This window comes from Varanus komodoensis, unplaced genomic scaffold (genome assembly GCF_004798865.1).
Source record: "Varanus komodoensis strain SLA01 unplaced genomic scaffold, ASM479886v1 scaffold20_3, whole genome shotgun sequence".
Lineage (NCBI taxonomy): Eukaryota > Metazoa > Chordata > Lepidosauria > Squamata > Varanidae > Varanus > Varanus komodoensis.
This window is the reverse complement of record NW_025335588.1, coordinates 956,060-982,368: the sequence shown is the minus strand read 5'-3', so window position 1 is coordinate 982,368 and position 26,309 is coordinate 956,060. Positions and strand designations below refer to the sequence as shown.

Here is a 26,309-nt window from a genome sequence, read left to right as displayed (position 1 = left end):
AGTAGAAAGATTTTAATAAATGCATAAAACCTAAAAAAAAAAAAACCTAACCCTAATAGAGGGGGGAGGTACCACTGGAAGAGGCCATTTAGAAAAAGCCATCCTTGAGTAGCTTTTTCTGCACAACTCATCATTTCTGCCCTTTCTGAACTCATTCCAACCATCAGAATGCTGCCATCGTTTTCCTAACCCTAACCCTACCCTGGTTCACACCCTAACCCTAATATAGGGTTGAAATTCCATGGAAAATTTCATGGGTAATGAATAAGCTCTCCGTATTTTTTTCTGCGTGACTCATCATTTCTGCCCATGCTAAACACATTCCAAGCATCAGAATCATGCCAGGACCCCTAGTTTTCCTAACCGTAACCTGGTACACACCCCTAACCCTAATATGGGGTTAAAATTCCATGGAAAGGAGCACGATAATGAAGAAGCCCTCCTTGAGTATTTTTTTCTGTGCAGCTCATCATTTCTGCCCATTCAAAACACATTTAACAATCAGTATCGTGCCAGGACCCCTCGTTTTCCGAACCCTAACCCTACCCTGGTGCACAGCCCTAATCCTAATACAGGGTTAAGGTACTACTGAAAATGGGGCGATTTTGAAAAAGCGCTCCTTGAGTTGCTTTTTCTGTGCAGCTCAGAAAGAAGACGACACTGGCAGCCTCTGCCGGGCTCCCTCGGGCGCCTCCACTCGGGCAACGGGCGTGGGGGGGGGACCATGCTCTTTTATTGGGGAATTTGGCACCTACAACTTGGCCCGGGCGGGAGGGGCGGGAGCGCGCGAGGGCGGCGGCCGGGACACCTCCCCCGCGTCGTCCGACAGTGACGCACCTCCGGCCCTCCGCCGCCGGGACGTCACTTCCGGGCGGTGAGGCGCGGCGGCCGCCATCTTGGGTGGCTGTGGGAGGCGGCGACGGCTGCAGCAAGGAGGAGCCGGCGCGGCGGGCCTCGCAGCGGCGGCGGCGGCCTCCCGCCCGAGCCTCGCTTCGCGCCCGCCCTCCGCCGCCGCGCCGGGCCATGGCCGGCCAGTTCGACGCAGAGGACCAGGCGAGCTGGTACTGGGGGCGCCTGAGCCGGGCCGAGGCGGTGGCACTGCTGCAGGGGCAGCGCCACGGCACCTTCCTGGTGCGCGACTCCGGCACCATCCCGGGCGACTTCGTGCTCTCCGTCTCCGAGAGCTCCCGCGTCTCGCACTACATCGTCAACAGCCACGGCGGCGCGGCCGGAGCCGCCTCGCCCCCGCCCGCCGGTAAGCCAGCCCGGCCGGAGAGCGCGAGCGCCCGCGCCCCGGCGAGGCGGGCGCCCCCGACGCCTCTCCGCGGGCCGCTCCGGGGAGTCGGCGTCCGGGGCCCCTGCCCTTCTGCGGCCGCCCGGCCCGTTCGTGGGCAGCGGCCGCCGAGACTGCGCTCGGCGCCTCGGATGTCGCGGCAGAAGGGCGTGTGGCGGGAGGGGGCCGCCCGGAGAACAGGGCAGTCGCGGCGGGGGAGGGCCGAAGCTGCCCGTCCGGGCAGACCTGCGCTCGGCTGGAAGTTGCCCCGAGTCTCTCTCTCTCTCTCTCTCTCTCTCTCTCGAAGGGGCGCCCGGCGGCGGCTGCACCCACCTCTGGGTCTAATGCTAATGAAGAAGCTGGGGGTCTTTTGGACTCTCCCAAGCAGCGGAGGGTTGTGGAAAAGGCGCCGCTGCTGGGACGCCTTTTGTTGATTTGTAAATTCTTGCTTGTCTACCCAGCACGGTCATCTACTCCTGTAAGGCTTTGGCAGTCCTCGGCACTAACTCACTAGTGGGGTTTGCTTTTTGGCCCCAAACTGCAGAGACAGGATGGGAAGGTTTCTAAAGGGCAGCTTTTAACAACACTCCAAGCTTGCAGAGAGTGTTTGTTGATAGTATGAGGAAACCTTGCTGTTTTGCTCCCTTTGAGAGGAGGAATAAAGACAACACAGCAAAGATTGCCTTGATAGGTGCAGTGTTTGTTAGAAAAAAATACTGCTGTCCTAAACTTGTTTGGATGTCATGCATTATGGAAATGAATGATGTTTGTATGCTGCAGCCAGCCACACGTGACCAACTGCTTTTCTACAATGGTGACCAGACAGTGCCATTGAACTGATCTAGATGGAGGATTTGGTCTCACTCTTGGTAGGGCATAGTTGCCCAAATGCTTTAAAGCACAAAGTCCAGGCACACTTGGTGTTTGCTTCTCTGTGAAGGAGCCAGTGAAGATAAATAGGGTGTTTGCCAACCTGTCACAGTGACTGGTGATGAGTATCTGAAGAGGGCCTGATTGGTGGTCGCTTGGGAATGTGCTCACTGAAAACTTGGTCAAGGTGCAGCTTTCCATCCATCCTTTCAGACAGCAGGCGAAGGGATGCTGGGTGTCCAGGTTTTTATAGGACTGGAGCTGGTGGGTGTGACCTTTATTTAACTGGGTTGGTGAACTGCTCGAACTTTCACTTTACAGTATACATTTTCAAAGCAATCATGATTTTACCAAGAGGAAAGGGGTGTACATATTTGAAATAACTGCTTTATTGCAAAAGGTATTATTTTATGTATAGCGTCTTAACCAACTTTCCCTTCAGTGAATATTTTATCATGGGGGAATGCTGATGCTTCTCAGAGTTGCCTGTTCTGGTACATTCTTCATTTCCAAAGTAATCCTGTTTTCTTCTCCTGTCCTCCCTTTACAAACAGGATTGAATCCTCCTAGGTTTCGAATAGGTGATCAAGAGTTTGACTCCCTGCCAGCATTGTTGGAGTTCTACAAAATACACTACTTGGACACTACCACCTTGATAGAACCTGTTTCAAAATCCAAGCATAACAGTGATGTGCAATTGAGGCAGGAAGAAGCTGAGTATGTCCGAGCCCTTTTTGACTTTACTGGCAACGACGATGAAGATCTTCCATTTAAAAAAGGAGACATACTGAGAATTTTGGAAAAGCCTGAAGAGCAATGGTGGAATGCAGAACACAGCGAAGGCAAGAGAGGGATGATCCCTGTTCCCTATGTGGAGAAGTACAGACCTGCCTCTGCTTCTGTATCTGCTCCAATTGGAGGTAACCAGGATAGCCCACTCCCACCACCGCTTGGTGGACCAGAGCCAGGCCCCTACGCCCAGCCCAGCATCAACACTCCACTCCCCAACCTGCAGAACGGCCCAATTTTTGCTCGAGTTATCCAGAAGCGTGTACCTAATGCCTATGACAAGACAGCCTTGGCTTTGGAGGTACGTAACAGATACATTGTGACAGCAAGAAATAGGCTTAATCAAATTTCCCCTTCAAATTGCTTGTACCTGCAAAGGCTCAGGGACCCTTGTGTTGTTAATTTGAGAGTAATCATGTTTTTCACACAAAATGTATTTGAGAAAACAGCAGAGGAGCATGTATCCAAGCTTTTGGAGAGTGGGGAAGACAACAGTGACAGTGCTGAGCTAGCTGCGAGTTCAGTGCCATCATCCTTTTTAGATGGTTAGTTCATGATGTAGCTGGCCTAGACCCTTCTATGCAGGTGTGTGATCTCCCTCTCTAGTCCAAGACAGAGACCATCTGACCAGGGCAGAAATCATACAACACTGACCTTTTACATGACCTTTTTTAGGTTGAACCTAAAATTTACCCTAATAAGAATAGGTATATCAGTTTAAAATATTAGTTAAAATTATATATAAATATAAACAATAAAAATGCTTTATTTCAGCTAATACTGACAGGACGTTAGATCTGAAGAATTCCTATGGTGGCCATGGAACAGTATGATACTCATCTATCTCTATCTCAAAACCATAATTCAGTGTCAGTTAAAGTAATACTTTTAAAATCAGTCCTCTGTCATATTGAAGAGTAAAATATGCCACAATCTGATTCTTGACTTCTTTCATTTGTTATTCTATTGCTAAAAGAGACTAGCAGGGCCCTTATTTTTAGAGTAGCATTCTGCTTTCTAATTCTGGGATATCACTGTTCTTTGTGAAGTTCATCAAGCAGAATCCACTCTCAGGTGATGAGGGGGCATGATAACAGGCATTTCCCAGGCATTATTTCTCAGCAGCCTGTTGCGCTGAAGGCCTTCCTCTAGATGTGAACAGCTGCCTAGTGGAGATCTGTCCTTGTCCAAATATTCTGGTACTCCTTCACCTTCTAGTGCTTGATTTTTCTTTCTAGCATCCATTGCTTGTTGTGGCCTTACTAAGCTTTATGCTGCATGAACTGAGTGGCAATATCAAGTTCACACTACTGGTTAAGATATTGAGCTGTCTGCCAAGTGTGTTTCACATTTGCTGGCTCCACAGGGATTCCTGAGGAAATCACTGGCTTTGGAGCAGGACCTGGTCTTTGTCAAGCATTGTATTACCTCTTCCTAGTACTTGTTGAGGGAAAAAGGGCAACCAGCTGTACTTGCTGCCTCAGGAAAGCTACCTGATCTACCGAAGAAATCAGAATAAGAGGGCATACTGGCCTTGCGTGATTCCCTTGCCTGCTCCTGCTGCTTTCTGTTCTTTGCCTGCCTGCCTATTTGTATAAAGAACCAGAGCATTATTTGCAGGGTGTAACTAGGATGCATTTTTTCTTGGTCTGCAGGTTGGCGAGCTGGTAAAGGTCACCAAGATCAATATGAGTGGCCAGTGGGAAGGGGAGTGCAACAACAGGCGAGGGCATTTCCCATTCACACATGTCCGGCTACTCGATCAGCAGAACCCCGAGGAAGACTTCAGCTGAGTGTGGCTCAACTGTTCTGCTTACAGATGGGAACAAGAACAGGGTGTTTCACTGCAGCAGCAAGAGAGACTGTTCATAAATACGTCAAAGGCAGTGCTGTTTTTGCACGCATCCTGGTAGATAAACTAGCCCTGGGATCCAACATCTGACAGAGGCTTGTGTTTTCAGGGGACGCAATGCAATGGCTTTGGTGCCAAGTGCTCAAACTAGCACACAAGCATATAGGTATGTTCAAGATATTGCCTCTCTCCCTTCCCCGTAACCCTGCAGTAGGATAAGAATACTATGGAAGTTTTGTTTGTGGCCTTCATAGACAGAAAGCCTCAACAATTATGTAGGAGCCTCATAACGTGTTAACCAGAGTTCTTCCCCCCCTTTGGATTTGCTTGATGATGAAACTTCTGTGTCATAACTGCTTATTGCATAATGAGTAAACTGCAAGGAACAGATGGTTGTTTCTTTAACTGAATATAGCCATATCAGGATAGCTACAGCACAACAACTGGGATTTATAGTTGTTCAAGGCCCAACCCATACCTCCTCCTGAATACCCAAGAAGGAATTTCCTAGAAATTGTTCTCCATTATATTCATAGTAAGTAGCTGATTTAACCTTGGAACTAGATATTAATACATATAAATGTGGGTAGACCACTAAACCTTCCTTGCAGTTCAGCAAACCATGTTCATTGCCCAGTATTCATTACTGTAAGGGTCTGAGAGTTACTTAAACCAGTTGGAGAATGAGGAAAGAAAAAGGGAGAATCTGAAAGTTTGTTTAATTACTCTTTCAATGTAGCAAATGAGCATTGCCAACTTAAACTGAAATGCCAAATCCTTTTCCTCTAAAACTTGCTGTTTGGGATTGTTTTGTTTCCATCTGTCAAGCATTCAAATGGTAGATTCATGAAGATCTTATTTTTAATAAACTAATGGAAATACTTATCGTTCTGGACTGATTCTAAGAAATATATAGTTCACAAAAGTGAGCATTTTATAGCTTTCTCTATTCAATACTTGAACTTTCAACTTTTTTGTACTAATATTTCCAAGGCTGTTTATCGCCAAATCATTTTTTACCCAATTCCCCAAAAACTGGATGCTTAGCAAGAAGCAACACCTCCTCCTCTGCATCCCCCCCCCCACATCCTTTTGGGAGAAGAATGGATTGCAGCTGCAGGGGCAGGTTTGTACAGAAGGCCTTCTTGCTAAACAATACAGCCCATTAGATGCTTACATATGGAACAGTATCATTCCGCTATTTTAACCATACTGAACGACTCCCATTACTGAAAACCTTTCTGCCATGAAAGGCTTGCAGCAAAACAGGGCACAAGACAGTCTGCCTTTAGAAATGCAACACAGAAGTGGCTAAGATATTCTTTCACTGCTGACAGAGTGCAATCGCTTTACTTAGAAGGAGCTGGTCCAGAGGGCATTCTTAGGCTTTTGAGCACTGCCAAAAGCAGTCCCTCCCAACCTTGGATCCCTGAATAATGTTGGCCTAACTCCCACTACCTGAAGCCAGCATAAACCGTGATAGGGCATGGGAGCTGCAGGCCAACCAAGCCAGCATCTGCTGGCTTAAGGAGGCATATTTGTCTCTCCGTACCAAAACAACTGCTATTCGGCAATGCCGTAGAGATTTCGCAAAATGAAGGCTGGGAAGGGAAGGCTGGGAAGGTGGTGTATGCCCTGCCCAGTCTGGATATCCTGCTCAGACCCTTGAGCAAAGAGCGTGGCTTTGCTCCTTAACTGGAATGCAGTAGTAGATATTTGCTATAGTCTCTAAAGTACGTTTACTCATTTCCTGGTCACTGCTCCTTTAAGGCAGTCAAACTCTTCCTATGGAGCAGGCTGATAACTATATATACTTCCAGTCCACATGATCAGGCTTTGCTTTGGCTGGTTTAGTGGTTTCTCTTGCAAACTACCGCATATTTTGTCGTGAAAACTACGTTTCAAGTAGAAATGGAAGACTTTTAATTAAACACTATGACCTGCTTTGCATGATCAAAATAGCTCACTGTGGTCTGTTTATGTCATAGTGGGTTGCAGTGCCTGCCTGCCAGAATTTCTTTAATCCTTGTGCAGCTCTCAGTCCCCCGAGTGCATATGACACAAGTCATGGCTGGGCACTGAATATTCAAAATACTTTCTGGCACACACCACTGCCCCTCATGGTTTACACAGTACATGGTGACTGTTTGATCATGGGAGCCCCTCTGCTGAATTTTAAATATCAGCTTGGCAGGATGAAGAATTTTAGAGCAGGGTTTGTGAAGTGACAGTGATTCATTTGGAAGTGGAAACTGAATAAATCTATAATTTGATACATTGTTCATATTTGAAACAAATTCATATTTCAAACAAGCTTTAAAGTTTGTTGGCATTAATTAACTCAAAAAGTCCTGGACCAGGTCCCTGGTTGGTTCATTTGCTCTCTCAGCAGCAAAGCTCCTCTGCTTGCAATTATAAAGTTGTGAAGCCATCATGAGGCGGGTTCCTTGTCCTAGAACTAAAGTTACCTTAAAGGCTTCTAAGAGCATGCTTGGCTGCCCTGTTTTCGTTTTTTGCATAGGTAAACTAAATTCAGTTGAAATGCGTTTTCTCTCTAACGTTTCAGTCAAGCCCAGCCTTTCATACTAAAAGCTGATGTGGTTGAATCTTACTCTATCTGAATTCTTAATATTGCAAGTATTTTAATCATCTCGAATAGCATGCCATTTGGCTGAAAGATGCTAAGTAAACAAACCTGAAGCAGAATCATATGTAAAAATGTGCCACTGTATTATATAACACTACACACTTTTTTGACAGTAAATTTTTGTAGCATGTAATCAACATGTGCATAATACTAAATAAAGATGCAAAACAATTGTGACTCATTGCCTTAGCAATAAAGAAATGGGGGCTTGCCATATGTGAAAGGACTGTCACTACTGTAAAGGTGCCCATTCCATTCTGACAAAAACAGGATCCTTTGATTTACAGAGGTGGGGTGTACAGAGAATGAGGATGCATAAGTGCAGAGGCTTAACTTTCATGTTGCGGAAGAGTGTTAACACTTTTCTTGGCTTGAGGGTGGGCAATGATGAGGATTTCGGCATCCTCCTTCACCTTAGCATTCTCACACACACACACCCCACACTGCAACTGTAACTGGATGCACTTATACTGCTTGACATGGAAACTACCTTCAACAAGGCCATCACAGCAGCTTCCGTGAAATGTTTCTGCAGATGTTTCTGACTACAGCTCCAGTCCTTGACCATTGGCAATGATGGGAGTTGTGGTCTGAAGGATGCAGCAACATTTTAAACTGTTCAATAGCTGAAGCTGTCTGAGCAGTTCATGAAGCAAAACTTAAAATACGACATTGTGAAACAATGTAAAAATGCAAAAACAAGATAAAACCAACGGTACAATGCTCTAGATACACTACAGCAATTTTAAAAATGTTTTAAGAGCTTTTGTGTGGGGGAGCAGTCTATACTGAGCCAAAAAGACCACAGTGTAGATGCCAGGTGAACTACTGTGAAAGGGCACTGGAGATAAAGAGCAACACCTGCAGCTGGGTCTAGAAATTGACTGGCAGCCAGTGCAGATCATAAGCCGCTGATAAAATACTATCGGGATGAGCAATGTCTGCAATTGCACAAAGCGCCCACTGACACAATCCCAGTTTGAGCTGCCTTGAGTCTCCATTTACTGGGTTCACCTAGTCTATTGCCACAGACAGACACCAACTCAGGGAAGTCACTCTTTCGCCTGGAAGGAATACCAAAGGAGTGCTGGGTGCCATCTCCAGATGGGTGGCACCTTATGCTGCATCTCCCAATAAACTCCAGCAGCCTCGTGTAGATGCTGAACAGGATGAGGGATAAAATCAGAGCTCTTTGGAAACCCATGGCTGTTGTGGATAAAGGCAGTACCTCCATCACTGGACTCTGATGGACCATCTAGAAGGATACTGCGGATGACATCGAAAGCTGCTGAACAGGCCCAGGAAATCAATGCTGTCACATCTCGGGTCTCTCTCAGCCAAGAAGTGAAGTGGCTGGACCCCAGACCAGAGGCCATGGTGATGGCTGGAGCACAGTCCACAGTGGATCCAGGAATCCCAGGCCGAGGTCCATTTCGCCCTGTCTTGAGTTCCCACAGGACCCACCAGCCACCGTGATGTGGAGCAGAGGCAGCTGGGCCCCACTTCTGTGCCACAGAGCAGCCTCTTCCGGACAAGGGCCCTCTGAGACTGCTCTCGGGCGAGTGGAAGGGCGCTTGCTGCCGCAGTGGTCAGCCCCAGAAGGCCGGGGTCCCTGGCACCGCTCTCGCAACCTGCCTGAGCGCGAAGGCCAGGGAGCCACCTAAGATGGCCTCCTTCCCGCTTTGCCTGGAGATGCTCCCGAACATGTGCAGAGTACCTCTCGGCATTATCCGTCGAAGGGGCGGTCACCAGCGAGGCCATCCCATGCGGGCCCTGGTCGCCCCTAAGGCGGACAAGGAAAACGCCCTCTGTTTAAGCTCAGAGACACGCTTCTAGCTCGCTCGTTTTGGGGCGGCCCGGTCCCTAGCTCTGGCCTGCCATGCACTGCTCTTGAATCCAGCGACTGGGGCCGCGCGTGCCGCGTACTCGCTGCCGCCGCAGGAGCTGGAAGGAAGTCTGCCAAGCGGCTCTGCCAGCCGTGCGGCGGTTGCCACGGAGCCGCCGTTGCCATGGGGGGGGGGCCCGAGGTCGGTGCGCATGCGCACGCGCACTGCCAGTGCCCGGATGTAGCGGGAGGAGGAGGCGCCGCCGCCGCCATCTTTGCCCGGAGAGCAGCGAGCGCTGATCGTGGCTGAGCCCCCCCGCCGGACCATCGGTCTCCATCCGCCCCACGAAGCCCCCGCCGCCCTCGCCCCACGGACATGGACGATCGGGAGGATCTCGTCTACCAGGCCAAGTTGGCCGAACAGGCCGAGCGCTACGATGGTGCGGTGGGGGGCGGCCGCGGGCGGGCTGGAGGAGGCCGGCCGGGAGGCCGGCCGAGAGAGGCGGGTGGGGAGGGAGGGAGCCGGGAAGGTGTGGGGAGGAGGCTGCGGGCGGCGGCGGCGGCAGCGTGAGGGAACCCCGCACAAAATGGCCGCCGGAGCGGGGAGGGGGAGGCGGCGGCGGGAGCGCGAGTAGCCGGGCGGGGGGACGGGGGCGCACACAAAATGGCGGCCGCGCGCTCCCTCGGGAGGCCGGAGCGGCCGGGAAAGAGGGCGGGCGCGGGCAGGGAGCCCGGAGCAGCCGCAGCGGGGCGGGCTGGGCAGGGCAAGGCAAGGCAAGGCAAGGCAGGACAAAAGCTGCTTGGTTGCCGCCTCGGGCTCGGCCTGGGCGGCGCCCGGGCCCGGGGACGCGGAGGGGCGTGGCGCCGCGCGGCTGGGGGACCTCGCCCCGCAGCCTCCCTCCTGCTGCCCGGCCGTCCGGGGGGGGGGGGCGGTTTGCCGCCCTCCCCGCGTCGCGCTCTTCGGTCGCAGCCCGCCTGCGGAAATCCTCCGAGGATCGCGCCCGCAGTGGCCCAAGGCTCCCCCGGCCGGCTTCGGGGAGGGCCCGTTCGTTTGGGCGAGAGCACGCGTGCACTGGAGCCCTGCCTTGCAAGTTCGCCCTCCCACCTCCTTTTGTTCCTTTCTGGGGAGTTGTTAGTGAGTCCTCCCCGCCCCATACACACACTCCCACTAGATAGCAAGGCAGAGGGAGGTGGGAGGCCTGGCTTCCTCGGGTGAGAATGAACTGTCACGATGGTCCGTGGACAGGGATGCCTTTTCGCTCTCCTCTGCACTGCCACTTGCACACATACGCACAGTGTGAACTGTATGCCACTGGTGTGCCCTCAACGGAATATAACATGAGTGTTTCTAGTCTGTGCAGGAGTGTGATGCACAAGGGTGGATCTGCCTAGGACAGAAAGCACCCCCTTGTCTCCCAGAGAGGGAGAGGAGGCTGTTCCTAGTCCTGGCTGGATCTGTGAGGTGGACTCTTTGTCTTTCTCAGAATCACCATGTGTCAGAAGTGGACACTGTTTGGAACATGATGGAGGAGCCATGTGTGCTTGTGTAATAGCAAATACGTCTTACCTCCTGAGTTACTTTCACAGTCCAGAAAGACTGTGTCTCTGGGGTGGTGACAAGGTTTGGTTGGCCAAGCCCCTACGGTTGCAGCAGAAGGTGAATGCTTTTGAGTTTGGAGGTGTTCGTGAGCAAATTCCTGCTTTCTTTTGGAAGGGACAGCTTGCAGTTCAGTGGTACTGTTCATGACAGAATACAGTCTCTTGTTGCTCCAAGCAGCAGGGCAATGGCCTGATCACGTGTGAAGTGAGAAGAGAGGGCGTCTAGACAGACCTCTTAGACCTGGGAGAGGTTGATGGGCACCACAGATACCTTGCCTTCTCACTTCCTGTGGCTCCTCTTCCTTTTGGTGAGTGAGCCTGAGAAATCACAGCCTGCAAGCTGCTCAGAGGATCATTTTATAGTTCTGATGCTGGGTGGAGGTCTGTGGTTGCTTTGTATGCTGAGGCAAAAGCTGCATCTGCAAGGCATCTCTTCCCTTGCAGCTTCAGGACCGCGCACTGGGGTCAGGGACAATCCCTTCCTGGCTGACAGGTCCAGGCAATCAATTGCAATCACTAAGCTGCCCAAGAATGAAAGGGGAGATCTCCAAGGTACACAGAAGGCCTGTGTGGCATTAAAATGTGTTTTCTACTCTGAAAACATAGTGCAAGTCCCTTGCATCCTTTGGGTGGTGGGGGGGAGTGTTAGAAGACATATTGGCTCATGGTCTTCTGTGCACCTTGTGATTCCCTCCCTTTTCTGGCATTTATTCTCTTACCTTTTCTAAGATCAAGACCCCGTCCTCCTCCTATGCCTGTATTTTAAAACTTTACTTTTGGAAGCAGAAAGAATTCTGCCATGTATATTTTCAGCACTATTCTCAAACAAACATCTGACTTGGCATAGCCTGGAATGCCTTTTTATCTAGTAGATCAGATCGCAAGTGAAGACGCTGGGAGAGATGAGATAGCTGCCCAAGACAATTTTGCATGTCCTGGATAATGCTAGTGGCAAAAAGTGGGGGATGGGCTGTGAAAGAAAATGGTTAATTTACTGCATTTACATCTTTGCTTTCTATAAAGTATGCTCAGTGCAGCTAATAGTAGCATTGAACAGCTAAAGGTCTAGCAGCTTGTAACAATAGCGGTTAGTTATAATTAAAACATATAGAAGAGAGAAATCACTTGCGTGATCCAAATGTATATGCAGACCTTTTTTGGCATGCTGGCAGAAGGACATAAATCAAGAGGCCAGTCATACCTTCCTTGGTAGGGCATTCCTATTCTGGGCACAGCCACCAAGAAGGCCTTTTCCTAAGTTCCCACCAAATACACATCACATGGCAGGTGAGGGAAGAAGCTCTCTGGCACATCCCTTAGAAGGGCGAAGGCAGTGCTTCAGGCAACCTGCTCTAAGCTGTGTAGGACTTTATTGGCCATGGCCATCGCTCTGAATCATGCCTAGAAGCACATAGGTACTTGTAACCGGGCTCTCCCGTGATTGCTGCAACTGGCTATCGTCAGCAGCTTGGCTGCAGTATTCAGAACCACCTGATCTTTCCAAATAGTCTTCAAAGAGTGTATTGCAGTTATCCAGTGTGACCAGATCTGCATACTTCAAGGAACAGCCTCAGCTGAGCAGGAACACTTCTGAAACTTGAGCAGTCCAGGTCTGGGAGGGAATCCAGGAGTACCCCCAAATGGCAGGCCTGGTTTTCTGAGCATCCTATATCCTATTTGGGATGGGCCAGTTCCCTGGTGCCCCTGTGTTGTCCTCCTTGCTTCACTGCAGGGCCTTCTATTGTACAGTGAGGCAAGTCTCTGTTCCTGTTTTCGTTTCTCCTGGTTTGGAGGCGGGGCTGCAGGAATGGCTTGATGTGAGGCATTGCCGGCCCAGCGGTCTTTCCCTCAGCATGCCTGCTGTTCTTGCAGGCCTACACCGTCTGTGCACTCTCTCAGACACTTGAAAGTGTGGGCTGTGGCCTCATGCATGCAATATCAAAATGCATCCATTGGAGCTGATGATTCACAGATGTGTGTAGCCAGTATTGTGTTGTGTGAGGTCTGCCCGCTCTGTGCCTGCCCACTGTGTCCACGTTGGCCAGAGTGGCATTTAAAGAGACTCCCAGCTGAAGGTGAGGCCCTGGACTTGGGTTAGCGGTGCTGGTTTCACGTTGATGAACTTGAAAAGCAAAGGTGAGCAGCTGCATTCGGATAATGCAGACACATGTGTTCTCTCCTTAGAAATGGTTGAGTCAATGAAAAAAGTGGCTGGAATGGACGTGGAGCTGACAGTTGAAGAAAGGAACCTGCTGTCAGTTGCATACAAGAATGTGATTGGTGCCAGGAGAGCTTCCTGGAGAATAATCAGTAGCATTGAACAGAAGGAGGAAAATAAAGGTGGAGAAGACAAATTGAAGATGATCCGGGAGTATCGGCAAATGGTGAGTCCCACAGAAAGGAAGTCCCCCCCCCCCCCCCCCCCGGTGATCTGTTGAGCCCTCTATACCCCCCAATACAAACAGGTATTACTGGAAGGTTTTTTTATGGTGTTTGCCAGGCCAGAGGGCATTTCCTGGAGTTAATGTGTGAGTGTGAGTAGAACATACATACTTAGCTGCAGAGCTGTTGCGTGTTTTGGTGATCCAAAGGTTAAGTTTTGCTTTTGAGTGTTTGTGGAAGGAGAATATTCCCCAGATCAGGTTGGCTGTTGACTTTGGGGATCTTCCTTGCTTCTGCCATCCATCTGCATAGTCCCTTGCAGAAATACTCTGCCCATGCCCAAGTTTTCCTTGTTTAGTTGAAGGCCCTTAAGCTCTTCCTGGATATGGACAGTTGTCTTTGGGCAGACCTGGTTTATTTGTGCTTTCTGCCTGCAGCGAGTGTCAGTCTGCAGATGGGATGAACTCAGAGCACCAGAATTGTTCACACCTGTCTTTACTGCCAGTGGTTGAATCTCAAGTTTGTATTTCTTGCTCATCTCCCAAGAATTGGTGTAGTAAGAGAACACTGGACCAGAGCACAAGAGGTTCAGATCTTAATCATCATTTCGCCATGAAACCTACTGGGAGCTTCAGACTAGTTCCTAACTCTCAGCTTTAACTTACCTCCCAGCTGGTTGTGAGGGTAAAATGAAGAGGAGGAAAAAGGGTGGGGTTATAATCTCACTTGTTTATAGATCTGTACACTACCCTAACCCAAAAGGATTGTCTAGGCAGCTTGCAATAAAATACTAAAAACACAAGAAAGCCAGTTATGTATAAAATTACAATAAAATTAATAAAATGTAATAATTACACAGAGTATAAAGAAACAAACTTTGGGCCCCTGGAGGTCATGGGCAGTCCTGTTCTGCAGTTTAAAACAATCCATTCTCCAGGTGTGGATCCTTCTGTAGCCGAAGTGGCCACATCTACGCAGAGAGGGGAGTTAATCCGTAGGGTGGAGAGAAGCCCAAGGTTTGTAAAAGTTCCAAAATGTAGGGAAACCCCTTTTGAGGACTAAGCTGGGGAACTCTACAACAGTACAGTGAGGGCTGCGCCTGCTCATGGTGCATAGAATGGGCCACATCCTAGCCTCTGGAGCAAATATGCTTAACCCAGTTTCTGTTTGTGGCCCTGGAGGACATCTTGAAAGTGTTTGCCACAGAGGAATTTCTGAGGCCTGGCCAGAGTAGGTCCATCTGCTCTAGAGGTGCTCCCAAGAAACCCATTGGACAAGCAGGGTATGTCGGCAGTAGCTTTCACATTTATTTATTTGATCTATATTCCACCTTTTTTCTTTGAGAAAACTCAGAGCAAGTCACATAATTCTCCCCTCCTGCTCCCAGATTTTATCCCCACAACAGCAGCCTTTGCAGTAGGTTGGGCTGAGAGTCTGTGATATTTGGCTTTATGGCAGGTGGGGACTAGAACCCAGATCACCTGAGTCCATGTTGTTTCTCTTTGTGGTGAAGTGGCCTTTGTGAATATTCCTGTTCCAGGTAAATCTCCTGTCATGTGAGTCGTGGATTATTTTCTGACGCTTATTGCAGCTTACTTTGGTACTCTGTTTGTGCAAAGTTCAAATGGTCTAACCCAGTGATGGCAAACCTTTTAGTGACCGAGTGCCCAAACTGCAACCCAACACCCACTTATTTCTCGCAAAGTGTCAACGCTACAATTAAATCTGAAAAGTGAGGTTTTAGTTTAGAAAAAACAGATCACAGCCAGTTCAAGCAAAAAATATGCACCCATGGCAGCACACTGACCAGCCATGTGAAAGCTTGGACGAGTTGCAGGTCGTGACATCATCACCTGGTGCCGCTGCTCTTTTCTGAGCATGCTCATGGCTCTGTGTGCACTGTTACCGGATGCTCAGCTGCTGGGGCGATGCTGAGGCGACTTGGCTCGTGTGCCGTCAGAGGGGGCTCTGCGTGCCCGCTGTGGAACGCATGCCGTAGGTTCGCTGCCACTGCCCTAACCCTACCCGGTTGCACACCCCTAACCCCAACATAGGGGTAAAGTTCCACTGAAAACGGGGCGATTTTGAAAAAGCCCTTCCTTGAGTAGCTTTTTCTGCGCAGCTCACCATTTCTGCCCATTCTAAACACATTCCAACCATCAGAATCATGCCAGGACCCCTCGTTTTCCTAACCCTAACCCTACCCTGGTGCACACCCCTAACCCCAACATAGGGGTAAAGTTCCACTGAAAATGGGGCGATTTTGAAAAAGCCCTTCCTTGAGTAGCTTTTTCTTCGCAGCTCATCATTTCTGCCCATTCTAAACACATTCTAACCATCGGAATCATGCCAGGACCCCTCGTTTTCCTAACCCTAACCCTACCCTGGTGCACACCCCTAACCCTAACATAGGGTTGAAATTCCATGGAAAGGAGGAGGATAATGAAGAAGCCTTCCTTGAATAGCTTTTTCTGCGATGCTCATCATTTCTGCCCATTCTAAACACATTCCAACCATCAGAATCATGCCAGGACAGATGGTTTTTCTAATCCTAACATAGGGCTATAGTGCCACTGAAAATGGGGCGATTCTGAAAAAGCCTTCCTTGAGTAGCTTTTTCTGCACAGCTCACCATTCCTGCCCATTCTAAACACATTCCAACCATCAGAATTATGCCAGGACCCCTCATTTTTCTAACCTTAACCCAGTGATGGGGAACCTTTTAGTGACCAAGTGTCCAAACTGCAACCCAAAACCCACTTATTTATCGCAAAGTGCCAACACTGCAATAAAAGCTGAAAACAGGTTTTAGTTTAGAAAAAACAATTCCTGGCCAGACACCCAAGGTGATGTACCTCATCTGTGGCCAGTGTGGGAAAACTAGGGAGTAGATTCAATTGTTCCACAGTTTACAATGGACACGGAAAGTTGATCGATGGTCAGACTGTTTGCTTCCTGCCAAAGGGCTTGGGCTGCCCCTATTGGCTGGAGGAACTCACCACAGACTCACATGCTGAGCTCAGAAGGGCACCTGATGACCTTTATGCTCAGGAGTCGAATGGGTCCCAGCTACTCCCAGTTCTCCACTCTGGAGTTGTGAGAAGACGAGGTGGGTGTCTGCAGGCCAGTGGCATCCTTCTCTCTGGCATACCAGGCTGTTCTGGGTTGGGAGTTTAAAGACGCCTCAGTGTTAGACATACTCACTGACAGCAGCTGTCCTGAATCTGTTCGTCATGTTGTATTTTTTTCCTCCTAAGGTTGAGACTGAATTGAAGCTAATCTGTTGTGATATTCTGGATGTACTGGACAAGCACCTCATTCCGGCAGCCAACACTGGCGAATCCAAGGTTTTCTATTATAAAATGTAGGTGATGCACTGGGGATCCAGGGCGGGACCTTTGGTAGGATGCTTGTCTGTTGAATGGGTGTGCCCACAGGAAGTGAATTCTTTCCCGGAGATGTCAAATTTCCAAAAACAGAGACCATTCAAGGAACTAAAAGCATATTCTTTAAAGGTTTTAATTACTGTTATTTGAGATTCATAACAGTCTCTTTTCCAAATTCAGCTTTCTTCAGAAACAGAGAAAGAAGAAAATGCGAATTAACTGTGGGATTTAGTCTATGCACTGCAAGCAGCCACCCCCTTTTAAATGGTTTCTGCATCCTTTGGGCCGCAGTGCTTTAGCTGCTCAGTGGGAGTATGTCTACTGAATTCAATGGGCCTTTGTTCTAAGAAGTAATATTTCTGTAGCTTTGAACTGCACAGACATTGGGATTATCTTATTCAAGTCCTTGTGCAGGTCAGCCTTCCACAGGCTGGCATCCTGCAGATGTTTTGGACTTCGGCTCCCATGAGCCTACTGTTCAGACAGAGGTTATAGTCCAAAATAGTTCCAGGGCATCAGGATGGGGAAGGTGTAAATATTAGAAACCATTTTGAGGTAATAAAGAGCAGCTAAAAGGTTAAAGCTTTCTACAGAAGCATTTAGCTGATTTTTCTGACAAGAGTTCTGCTTCTTTCCGCCAGGAATATGGAAAAGGTGGTAGAATGTATTACTGCCTCTGCTTTCTGTCCAAAGCTGCAGAACCATTTTGGTTGGGGAGTATTGCCCCCTGCCCTGCATGCCTGCCATGGGCTGGATTATGTTTGCTTCCTGGCAGCACCCCTCCCCCATGCGCATGTCCACGTGCTTTCATATTTTTTCCCCATGCGTGAAGTGCTGTGCTCCCTCCTAGCATGACCGAGGAAATAACCTGAGGTGGGAAGTAGCAGAGGTGATGAGGGAAAAGAGGACTTGCCTGCATGGGCAAGAGGGGCCATCCTACCCAAGACAGGCAAATGAGATGAGATTGGGGATTCTTCCAGGGGCAGGTCTTGGACAGTGTGGACCACAGGATTGGCTCCCCGTTCTAGTCCTTCGCCTTGCCTGCTCCATCTGCCTCGCCCTGCTTGTGCTTGCTGCCAGGAGTGACTGGGGGCGGGGTTGGGGAGCATGAAAGAAGCCCCTCATGCCTGTTGCTTGACTATCCCAAATGCTTGTGCCAATTTTCACATGAAGAAATTTTGCCTGGCTTTTTTTGAAATTGCAGTGATGTGCTTAGTTCTGTTTTATATGTTTTGCATTAGATAACATAGCAAGGTCAGAGTAATAAGGTGAGTTGAATTAAATGAGTAAGAAAAACAGTCAGCTCGGAACTTCTTAAGAAAACAAATCTGACCGTGAAGCCATGTTAATATACAACTGAATAAGCATTATATCAGGCTTTGTATATGTTGCCTGGCATATATTGTTCTCGCCTTGCAGTTTTACCTAGGGAAGATCTTTACAACATTCCCAAGTAGTCTTCTGACCAGCTTGTAAGGTTGCCTGTGCAGGGAATACAGGAAGTGCATGCCGGATGGTTTGGTTTTGATATTTTCATGCTCTGCTTCCTGGCCCTTGGAAAAGCAGAAGTGGCAAACTAAAACAAAATGTCTGTGATGATAGGTTGAAACAAAGTCTGCAGCACTTCTGAGGTGGTCTAAGGTGCTTTTGTGGAACAGAGAAAAAAACTGACTTTCCGAAAGACTACGTTGGTCTTTCACTTACTTAGAAAAGCTTTAACTTAATTATCACAGTAGCATGGAATAACAAGCCACGACTTGCATGCTTCATGCCTGCTGCTGACACTAGGAAAGGCGGCTTACTTGTGTGTTGTCTGAATCCAAGATCCAGCTTTTTGCTGTTTTTGTAAGCCAGGATGTGTGCAAATCCTGGCTTATGAAGGGGGAAACAAGGTGGAATCTCAGGCATGGATGGCCTGTTAAACAGCAGGTTGGCTGCTTGCACTAGCAGTAGGAGCTGAGTGGGTGCCAAAGTACAGGCAACTTGTCTGCGGTAAGCCAGAATTCCTTAGAATTCAGACTTATTGTGAATGCAACTGCTCTATATGCTATAGATATATTCAATGTATTACAGTTATTGGATAGTAAAATACTTTTAAACAGAATGTGTTTACATTTCCAGCCAGGTTAGTTTCCGAAGAGCCAAAATACTTTTCTTATATTGACAACAAAATACCTTAAGTATTGAGAACTTTTCAAAGAAAAGTCAATCTACAGTAAAATCTGCCTTTTATTTTAAAAAACGTTTATCCACCAATATAAGTGGTGTTTTCTTTCTTTTTATTCTCCCCCCACAGGAAAGGGGACTACCACAGGTATCTTGCCGAGTTTGCCACGGGAAATGACAGAAAGGAAGCTGCTGAGAACAGCCTGGTGGCTTACAAAGCTGCTAGTGATATTGCAATGACAGAACTTCCACCAACACATCCTATCCGCCTAGGACTTGCCCTCAACTTCTCTGTTTTCTATTATGAAATTCTTAATTCTCCTGACCGTGCCTGCAGGTGAGCCCTATTGCTTGCTTGTAGTGTTTACTTGCTGGGTGATTCAGGCTTCCCACCTTCCCTGTTGTGTGTGTACAAGTTAGGCCTTGTAAATGGCCCGTCTGTTGTTCAGTTATACCTCACCCAGATAGTGAAGTTGCTGTGGTTCTTCCAGTGCTTTTGCAGTTGCACAAAAAGGAGGTGCTAGAGAGGAGGGGCGTGGGCATGGCAGCTGCCAGGAAGTTGCTGCCAGAGCAGCCCTGACCCCTGCCATCATCACTCACTGTTAAGTGTTGGAAAGTGGCCTCCGAAGTCACGATCATGTGTTAGCAACGTATTTCTGTCCATCCGAAACCGTTCTGCAGAGAAGCTTATGAAGCAGCAATCCGTAGCCTAAGCAGGCCTCGACTCAAGTGGGAATGATGGCAGATCCTGGCCTATATCAGAAGCGGGGAGCAGCGGTGTGGCCGGGTTCTCTGTTCGCCAGCCCTGGGGCCCTGATGTGCTGTGCACTTTGTTGCAGGTTGGCAAAAGCAGCTTTTGATGATGCTATTGCAGAACTGGACACACTGAGTGAAGAAAGCTATAAGGATTCTACACTTATCATGCAGTTGTTACGCGATAACCTGACACTATGGACTTCAGACATGCAGGGGGATGGTGAGTAGCCCGGTGGCGATGTGCTCTCCTTCCTCTCGACAGTTCAGTGAAGAAGGGGAAACGCGATGCCACGCGTTGCTTCCCAAGGGCACCCTTTTTTCTTGACTCCCCCCTAATGTGGTTCAAGACTGTCGGCCCCAAACCTGACCATAGCTGCACAGTGAGTGGGTGGAGGGGCGCTGGGGGGAGAGGAGGGGGCTATGCAAGTATTCTTCCAATGAGAACCTACCTCCATGCTGCCAGGTAAACTGCCTCTATGCTCCCATTCTGCATTTTCCTTTCTTTAAACAGATTGATGAACGTTCTGTGTCTTGATCTGCTCTCAGCTGTAGTTTTCCACAGTCTGACTCCCTGTTTGTGTAGATCTTTTTTTCCCTACCTCAAGCAGTTTTTGTCATTTTCCTTCTAATTCACACATGCATATAAAAATGGGTTAACTGCTGGGTTGTTTAGCCCCTAAACAACCAGCTGTTTGTGTTCCCAGTCAAAGCTCTTTACAAAAGGTTGAAGCAGGATGAACACATTTTGCATCGTCACAAATCGTAGGTTAAACGCCCCATGAATTGTTGCTTTGCTGTATGAACCAGGTCACTCCCTGCTTTGCTGTGAGGAGGAGGGCCAATTCTTGCAGAACGGGTCGCGTGGCTGTGTGGGGGGTGCGCTCGGGGGCTTCTTACGGGTCCGGTTCAGATGTCAAGGGGCCTCCCAGGAGTGGGAAGTGGAAGTCTTGGAAGCAGGTCTTCCTGCCCCTTGGCTGTCCTAACACTGAAGGACGTCTTCCTGCTGTTCGCAGATGTCCTGTGAAGAAGCCTTTGTTCAACAAAGCTGTAGGTTCCTTTGTTGATCGGCCAGCTCTGCTGTCCTGGCTTCTGCAGCCCCTGAAGGAGGGAGGCAAGGCACCGATCCACTTGGAAAGCCTGGCCGGTGAGGAAAGGGAACGGTCCCCACGATCCTGCGGAGCAGCAGGGAGGTGCGCAGTGCACAAACAGGCACTGTGGTGCTTGCAGGCCCCAGTTTGCGCCTGGGCATGCATCTTGCCCTTTTAAAAACAAGCAAACACCTCCCCCCCAGGACACCAGAGTGATGTGGCGGGGAGCGGATACCTTCTTGGGAAATCAGTTGAAAGGAAGAATGGGGAGGGGCATCCATGAGTGGCGATGCAGAGAACGGGCGAATGAGTTCGCTGGCAGAGGAACTGGGGACGAGCACAAGAGCATGCCTGCTGGGAAATGGGTTTAGTGTGGTGTCGTGCACAGCAGTGGGATCAGACTCCTCGGAGAGCCTCCTTCAGCTGCACTCGGCCTCGCTCCTGCTCTTTTTGGGGAGTCAGACGTGGCCTGGCTCCTGCTTGTCTCCTGGCACCGCCAGCTTGATTCAGGCACACAGAGTCTTGCAAGAGGAGGAGTCAGGTCTGAGCAGCAGAGCGGGTGAACTCTCAACTACTGTTTTAAGGCATACTTTAATCTCGAAGAGGAGATAGTGATTTTAAAGTAATGGGTAGCTTTGAAAGTCATGTTTTTCCTGAGCAAGCACTCTTACTACATTATGTGTTACCTTGTTTGGAAAGCCTTTCTGTAGTCATCACACCTTTTGCACTGCTGAATTGTCTGCTACAACTCTTCCACCCGGCTCTCTGCATGGTGGATGTGCACGATTACTGCTCTGAAGCAAAGCGTGCAAGCCTTGTACACACTTGACGGTGATCCCTAAGGGTCCAGAACTTTTCAAAAGCAAAGAAGAGTAGTTGGTAGCATAGTACTTTTCCGTTAGATGGTAATAAGTCATACACATTTATAATACATGAAGAACTCAGTCCAGGTAGCTGGAAGACATGAAATGCCACGAGCCCTGGGAAGCCGCCCTTCGGAGGCACACTTTGGCGTCCCCCAGGTCGTGGTGCCTGTGGAGCAAGTGCTTCTCCTGTGTGCTCGGCCTGACAGTGAGTCCAGGCTTAGCCGCCAGTCGTTATTTCTGTCGCCCAGATAGGCACAGCGAAGGTGTGCAGAGGTCAGGCAGAGGGCTTTTCCCTGGCCCTGTGCTTTCCGGAAGGCCCATGGAGCGGGGCCGGAGTCAGACCGCAGTGTTGCTCTGTTACAGTTCTGATGTGACCAGCACCTCTCCAGCCAGTGCTGCGAACACCAGGGGAAAACAGCCTCGCACAAACTGCAGCTCCAGTTTCGCCCGGCTGCTTCCTAAGGTGACACGGGTGGTGCTGCACAGAGCCGTTCTTCCCCTTCCTTGCATCCACCTGGCCACACGCGCCATGAGCAGGACAGCTGGCCAGCACGAAGCGGGTTAAAGGGGCCGGACTCACGTTCCTGGTCCTTTTGTCTGCCTCCGTTCCTTACGGCATCTCTGCTCAGGTCTTCTCTTAGAAGGAATAACTGGTGGATGAGCAAGTGCTGGGCAATTTGCTCACCCTGTTCCTTCTCTCTCCTCATTTCCTTTATTTCATTGTATGAGGATGGAGTGGAAAAATGCTTTTGTTTGTGACTTGTCACTGTAACACTTGTAAAACAACAACGAAGAAAAACAAGTTGCTTCTTCCATCTCCAGGTGGAGGTGGGATGTGCTTCACCTCATGTGTGGTCAGGCAGGGCCATAAAGGAGGTGTTTTCTCTGGCGGTGTGTCCGAAAGGATGCCCCTTGCACTCGCCTGGCCTTCTGTTTTCTCATCCTGAAACATACCGACCCTCATGCTTTCTGTAGCCCTGTTCAAGCTCATTTGTGACCTCTTTGTAACTCCTGTTTTTCCTTCCCTTTTCTGTTGTGTAGATTCTTAAAGGGAACTCCACCTGTTCATTTTCTAAAACTCTACTTTGTAAGTCTTCCTGATGACTTGGGGAATACCTGCTTCCTTCCCTGTCACTAATCACGCTTGCTTCCCGCTTGCATCTCTGACTCAGTTCCAGGACTGTGCAACAGCTTTCTTCTCCCCCTACTTCCTCTATGGCATAACGGGGATCCAGTCGGCCTAGGTGGGCACTCGGGGGCGCTTGCCCTTCAGCCAGCATTCTAGATCTCGCTGTGCATCTTGTCGTCAAAAACAGGATAGTCTGGTCTCCTAGTTGTCCCTGTGCTTATCCTCCCGTGGCCCCAATAAAGAGGTCTGGTCTGAGGGCACTTCCCTTGTAGTCAGTGCAAGGGCTGCCTCAACGTGCCAGAAGGGGCACTAGACATTGTGCCTGTCAGGCTCCTCAGCCAGACGATCCGACTGCCGCACCCCTTCAGCTGGAACCCAGCGAAGTGAGGCGTGTGTTCTTCGGGCTTAGGGAGCCTTGCCTGTCTGCGCACGGCCAGGCGCAATGTGTCAGCAACAGAGTGTGATACGGCAATTGCCAGGTGCTTGGTTGCATGCCTCAGTCTGAGCAGGTAGCTCCAAGTAAGGAGATGCATGGGACAAGAGTGTCCGAACGGCCCTTTTGTCCAAGGTTGTTTGTACTAGTTTTTAAAGTCACGGTTAAAATGGTCTTCGCGTTCTATGGAGCAGGTTTCTAGAATGCACTAACCGTGTGTTGCTGCTGCTGAGGTTCCCCTTAGAAAAGGCACTGCCTTTTTTCCCCTTTTTTTGCCATGCGGAAGTTGTGTGTTTTTGCTGTGCAGGTGAGGTTATTTGGGAACCATGTCTGTGGGCCTCTGTTGAAGCCTTGCCCAGGGCTGATGCCCCTTAGAAACAGCTTCCTTGTGAGCGGTCTTGACTTCGATAGCCACGTGCCACAGGCATCCCATGCTGTGGCGGGCCATGGCCCGTGGGAGATGCCTGGTGTTCACAGCGGCCTAACTTTGTTGGTTTTCCTTCCCAGGTGAAGAACAGAGTAAAGAAGCGCTGCAGGATGTGGAAGACGAGAACCAGTGAGACATCAAGGCCAAAAGAGACCCCATTTCCGCCCTTTCTGCCCCAGTCCCTCCCATAAGCTCCTCTGTGTCCCTGGGAGCCATCTTATCTGACGTTTGTGATGAGCCCCAGAATTTAGGTTCCTACCCTGTTGGGTTTTTTTTTTTTTTTTTGTTTTTGTTTTTGTTTTTTTTTACACAGTTGAAACGTTCTTTAAAAGGCAAGAGTGAATGTCGTGGATTTTACTGGTGCCAGCTTTCAGTTTCCTTAAGACACTAACCGGACTGGCTGCATAGAGGTTTTTCCTGCATTACCGTGTTGTCTTCTGTCAGTGTTGGAGGTGACACCTGGAAGCCATTAGAATTCTAGGGGAGGCTTTTTGCACTGTAGGGTGCATGTGGAGGCATTTTTCATTTTTTATAATTGTTTAACACTTTTATACCAGTGTTTAAAATTGGGCGTTCAGTTTGAAGTTACAGGTTTCATTGGAACAGTTTCTGTAATGGGTTTGCTGTAAAAGAAAAAGAAATCCAAAACTGCTGAGTGATCAGATGTTACTGCAACAGATGGTGCTGGTTAACGGTTCAACAATCCGTGGCTGCTCATTCTTGCCTTCTCTTTACTTTCCCTCCAAGCAGGTCAGCATTGAAGGTGGCGTTGAGAAGCCTGCATGTGTGTTCAATATTTTTCTCTCCCTTTCCCACCCCTCTTCGCTAGCTCAACCTCTTTTGTTCAGTATGTGTAACTTGAAGCTAATTTGTACTACTGGATATCTGACTGGAGCCACAGATACAGGATCTGTATTGTTCTTACTGAAACACAGCATGGAATTAACATTAAACTTAAATAAAACAACCCTAAATTAAAATGATGCCACATACTACTGCTACTTTACCCTGGTAACTTGAGTAAGAGGTGCTGGCAGAACAAGTAGCAGGAAAAAGTCTGATTTCACTGAGTGCTGTCAGCTGCCAATTAATTAGATGTCCCAAAGCCAAATCTGTGGATCCAAATTGATGGCTGTAGTCTGGGCACAGATGTGGGCACCAAGCCAAGCTGAGCGGTTCTGTTTGCTTAGTAATGGCAACGAGGAAATGCTTCCTGCCAGTTAAGCAGAGACACGAACACTCGCATTAGTGGGTCAGGTTGAGCTGGAGCGGCCCGTGCCCTTTATCGTTTTCAGAGTTCCTCTCTGCTCTTAAGTCATGTTTTGGTCCTTTTGTCCAGTTCCTGACAAAACACTGAAAGGTCTGTGGGATAATCTTACACCCCCCCTCCAGATTTCTTCTTCAACTTCCTTTCCTGCTAACACCTTACATCATACCTCTGGTCTGAACTGTCTCCCTGACTTTTGGCTTCTTCTGGGCTTTCCCTTTGGATTGAGCAGCAAGTCTCTTGGATAAATAAAATACTGTGTAAAGATTCTGCACTTCAGACTGCTCTCTGCTGAACTCGATGAAAAGTGGGAAATGCTGCAGTGGTAGCCCAGTGTTACTGGGCAGGCCTCCGCCCCGCCCCCGCCCGAGTCCAGCCTGGCGTCTGTGTGCTTTCCTTACAGGAGGAGAGGGCAGGGAGTGTGTTCTTCCTGAGCTGCTTGGGGTGAACTAGATGAAGGAATTGCTAGGACTTGTTTTTGCCGCTGTTCGTATCTGGAGCTACAAATAGGAGATTTGAGTGTGTGAATCGGACTGGCAGAGAAGGGGTGTGCTTAGCTTGAGCACCTGAATGTTTATGGCAAGCGTTGCAGGGCGACTGGGGCTGTAGCAGCGCTTCCTTCTGAGGCCGCCTGCTGCTCTCAAACTGGCCGTTTTCTAAGCTCTGTGTGTAGGTTGTTTACAGATAGGGTGGCATCTGTAACTCTGAGCATGTGCAGAGTGGAGATGGGGCCAAGGAGGGCAAGGGCATTTTTTTCCCCCAGCAGTGCTCGAGAGAGCTGCCCGCATGCCAGCACCGAAGTCTGCAGCTTTTCTCCAAGTGAGGGGCATCGCTCCAGCAGCGAGAGCATGAGCCCCCATCACTGCAGCACTCGACAGGTAGGAGCGGCGATGGCGGGTGAGCAGCAGTGCCTGCCCAGAACCCAGTGGCCCTTTGTTGGACAGGGACGGGGAGCACAGTCCTGTGATGGGGGGCAGGGAATTGGGCACACGCTTAGGCCAGAAGCAGAGCTGGCGGGTCTCGCCCAGAAGCTGCCTTCTGCTCCCGCTTGAATCTCACTGTACATTGCCACTGCCTAAGAGGGAGTCCAGATGGGGTGACTGCTACCACTAGCGCTTGCCCAGCTTGTACATAGAACCGAGCCCTCCAGAAAGTAGCATCCATGCCTTTTCCCTTTCTTGCGCGTTTTCTGCGTGTTGGAATTTTCCACGAGTCTTTAACAGAAGGAGCCCATTGTGAGAGTGTCCACTTGGGAAAGGAAATCCTTGGCCTTTTCCTCTTGCTCCCTTGTGCTAACGAATGTTGTCCCATAGTAGAACAGGTAATCTCATGCTTGTACAGATGTTTGTTGGGGGGATGCATTTTTAATAAACAGAAATTGAGCTGATGAATTACCCCTTTTTCCTACTTAAACTATCAGTTTCATGGGATGCTTCACCCAGATCGCTTAGAGATGTTGAGTTTTTCTCACTGCCCATCCCAAAATTGCTGTAATTCCCTCCCATTTCCCAAGCTCCTTTTGACCTGGCCCGACCATTCTTTTTACTGGCCGTC

At 49.2% G+C, this 26,309-nt stretch overlaps 2 protein-coding genes across 3 annotated transcripts; both read left to right on the top strand.

Annotated features, from left to right (window-relative positions):
- The first annotated feature begins 994 nt into the window (after nucleotides 1–994).
- Nucleotides 995–7,602, top strand: CRK (CRK proto-oncogene, adaptor protein). Its single transcript, XM_044430607.1, has 3 exons — nucleotides 995–1,255; nucleotides 2,698–3,233; nucleotides 4,588–7,602. Exons 1-3 carry the CDS (start codon nucleotides 1,024–1,026, stop codon nucleotides 4,723–4,725), a joined length of 906 nt encoding a protein of 301 aa, XP_044286542.1. The 5' UTR covers nucleotides 995–1,023; the 3' UTR covers nucleotides 4,726–7,602.
- Nucleotides 7,603–9,522: 1,920 nt separating this feature from the next.
- Nucleotides 9,523–26,142, top strand: YWHAE (tyrosine 3-monooxygenase/tryptophan 5-monooxygenase activation protein epsilon). Of its 2 annotated transcripts, none has more exons than XM_044430526.1 (6): nucleotides 9,523–9,696; nucleotides 13,040–13,239; nucleotides 16,495–16,601; nucleotides 18,920–19,126; nucleotides 19,629–19,765; nucleotides 23,569–26,142. In XM_044430526.1, the coding sequence occupies exons 1-6, from the start codon at nucleotides 9,633–9,635 to the stop codon at nucleotides 23,619–23,621; spliced, it is 768 nt and encodes a 255-aa protein (XP_044286461.1). In that variant the 5' UTR covers nucleotides 9,523–9,632; the 3' UTR covers nucleotides 23,622–26,142. The 2 variants fall into 2 exon arrangements, with proteins under 2 accessions (XP_044286461.1, XP_044286460.1); XM_044430525.1 differs by lacking the exon at nucleotides 9,523–9,696 and adding an exon at nucleotides 12,635–12,930.
- Nucleotides 26,143–26,309: the final 167 nt, after the last annotated feature.

Coding starts and splice junctions, on each gene's coding strand:
- CRK (XM_044430607.1), top strand. CDS start 1,024: ATGGCCGGCCAGTTCGACGCAGAGGACCAGGCGAGCTGGTACTGGGGG. Junction 1,256..2,697: donor CGCCTCGCCCCCGCCCGCCG/GTAAGCCAGCCC, acceptor CTTTACAAACAG/GATTGAATCCTCCTAGGTTT. Junction 3,234..4,587: donor AGACAGCCTTGGCTTTGGAG/GTACGTAACAGA, acceptor CTTGGTCTGCAG/GTTGGCGAGCTGGTAAAGGT.
- YWHAE (XM_044430525.1), top strand. CDS start 12,786: ATGCAATATCAAAATGCATCCATTGGAGCTGATGATTCACAGATGTGT. Junction 13,240..16,494: donor TCCGGGAGTATCGGCAAATG/GTGAGTCCCACA, acceptor TTTCCTCCTAAG/GTTGAGACTGAATTGAAGCT. Junction 16,602..18,919: donor AAGGTTTTCTATTATAAAAT/GTAGGTGATGCA, acceptor CTCCCCCCACAG/GAAAGGGGACTACCACAGGT.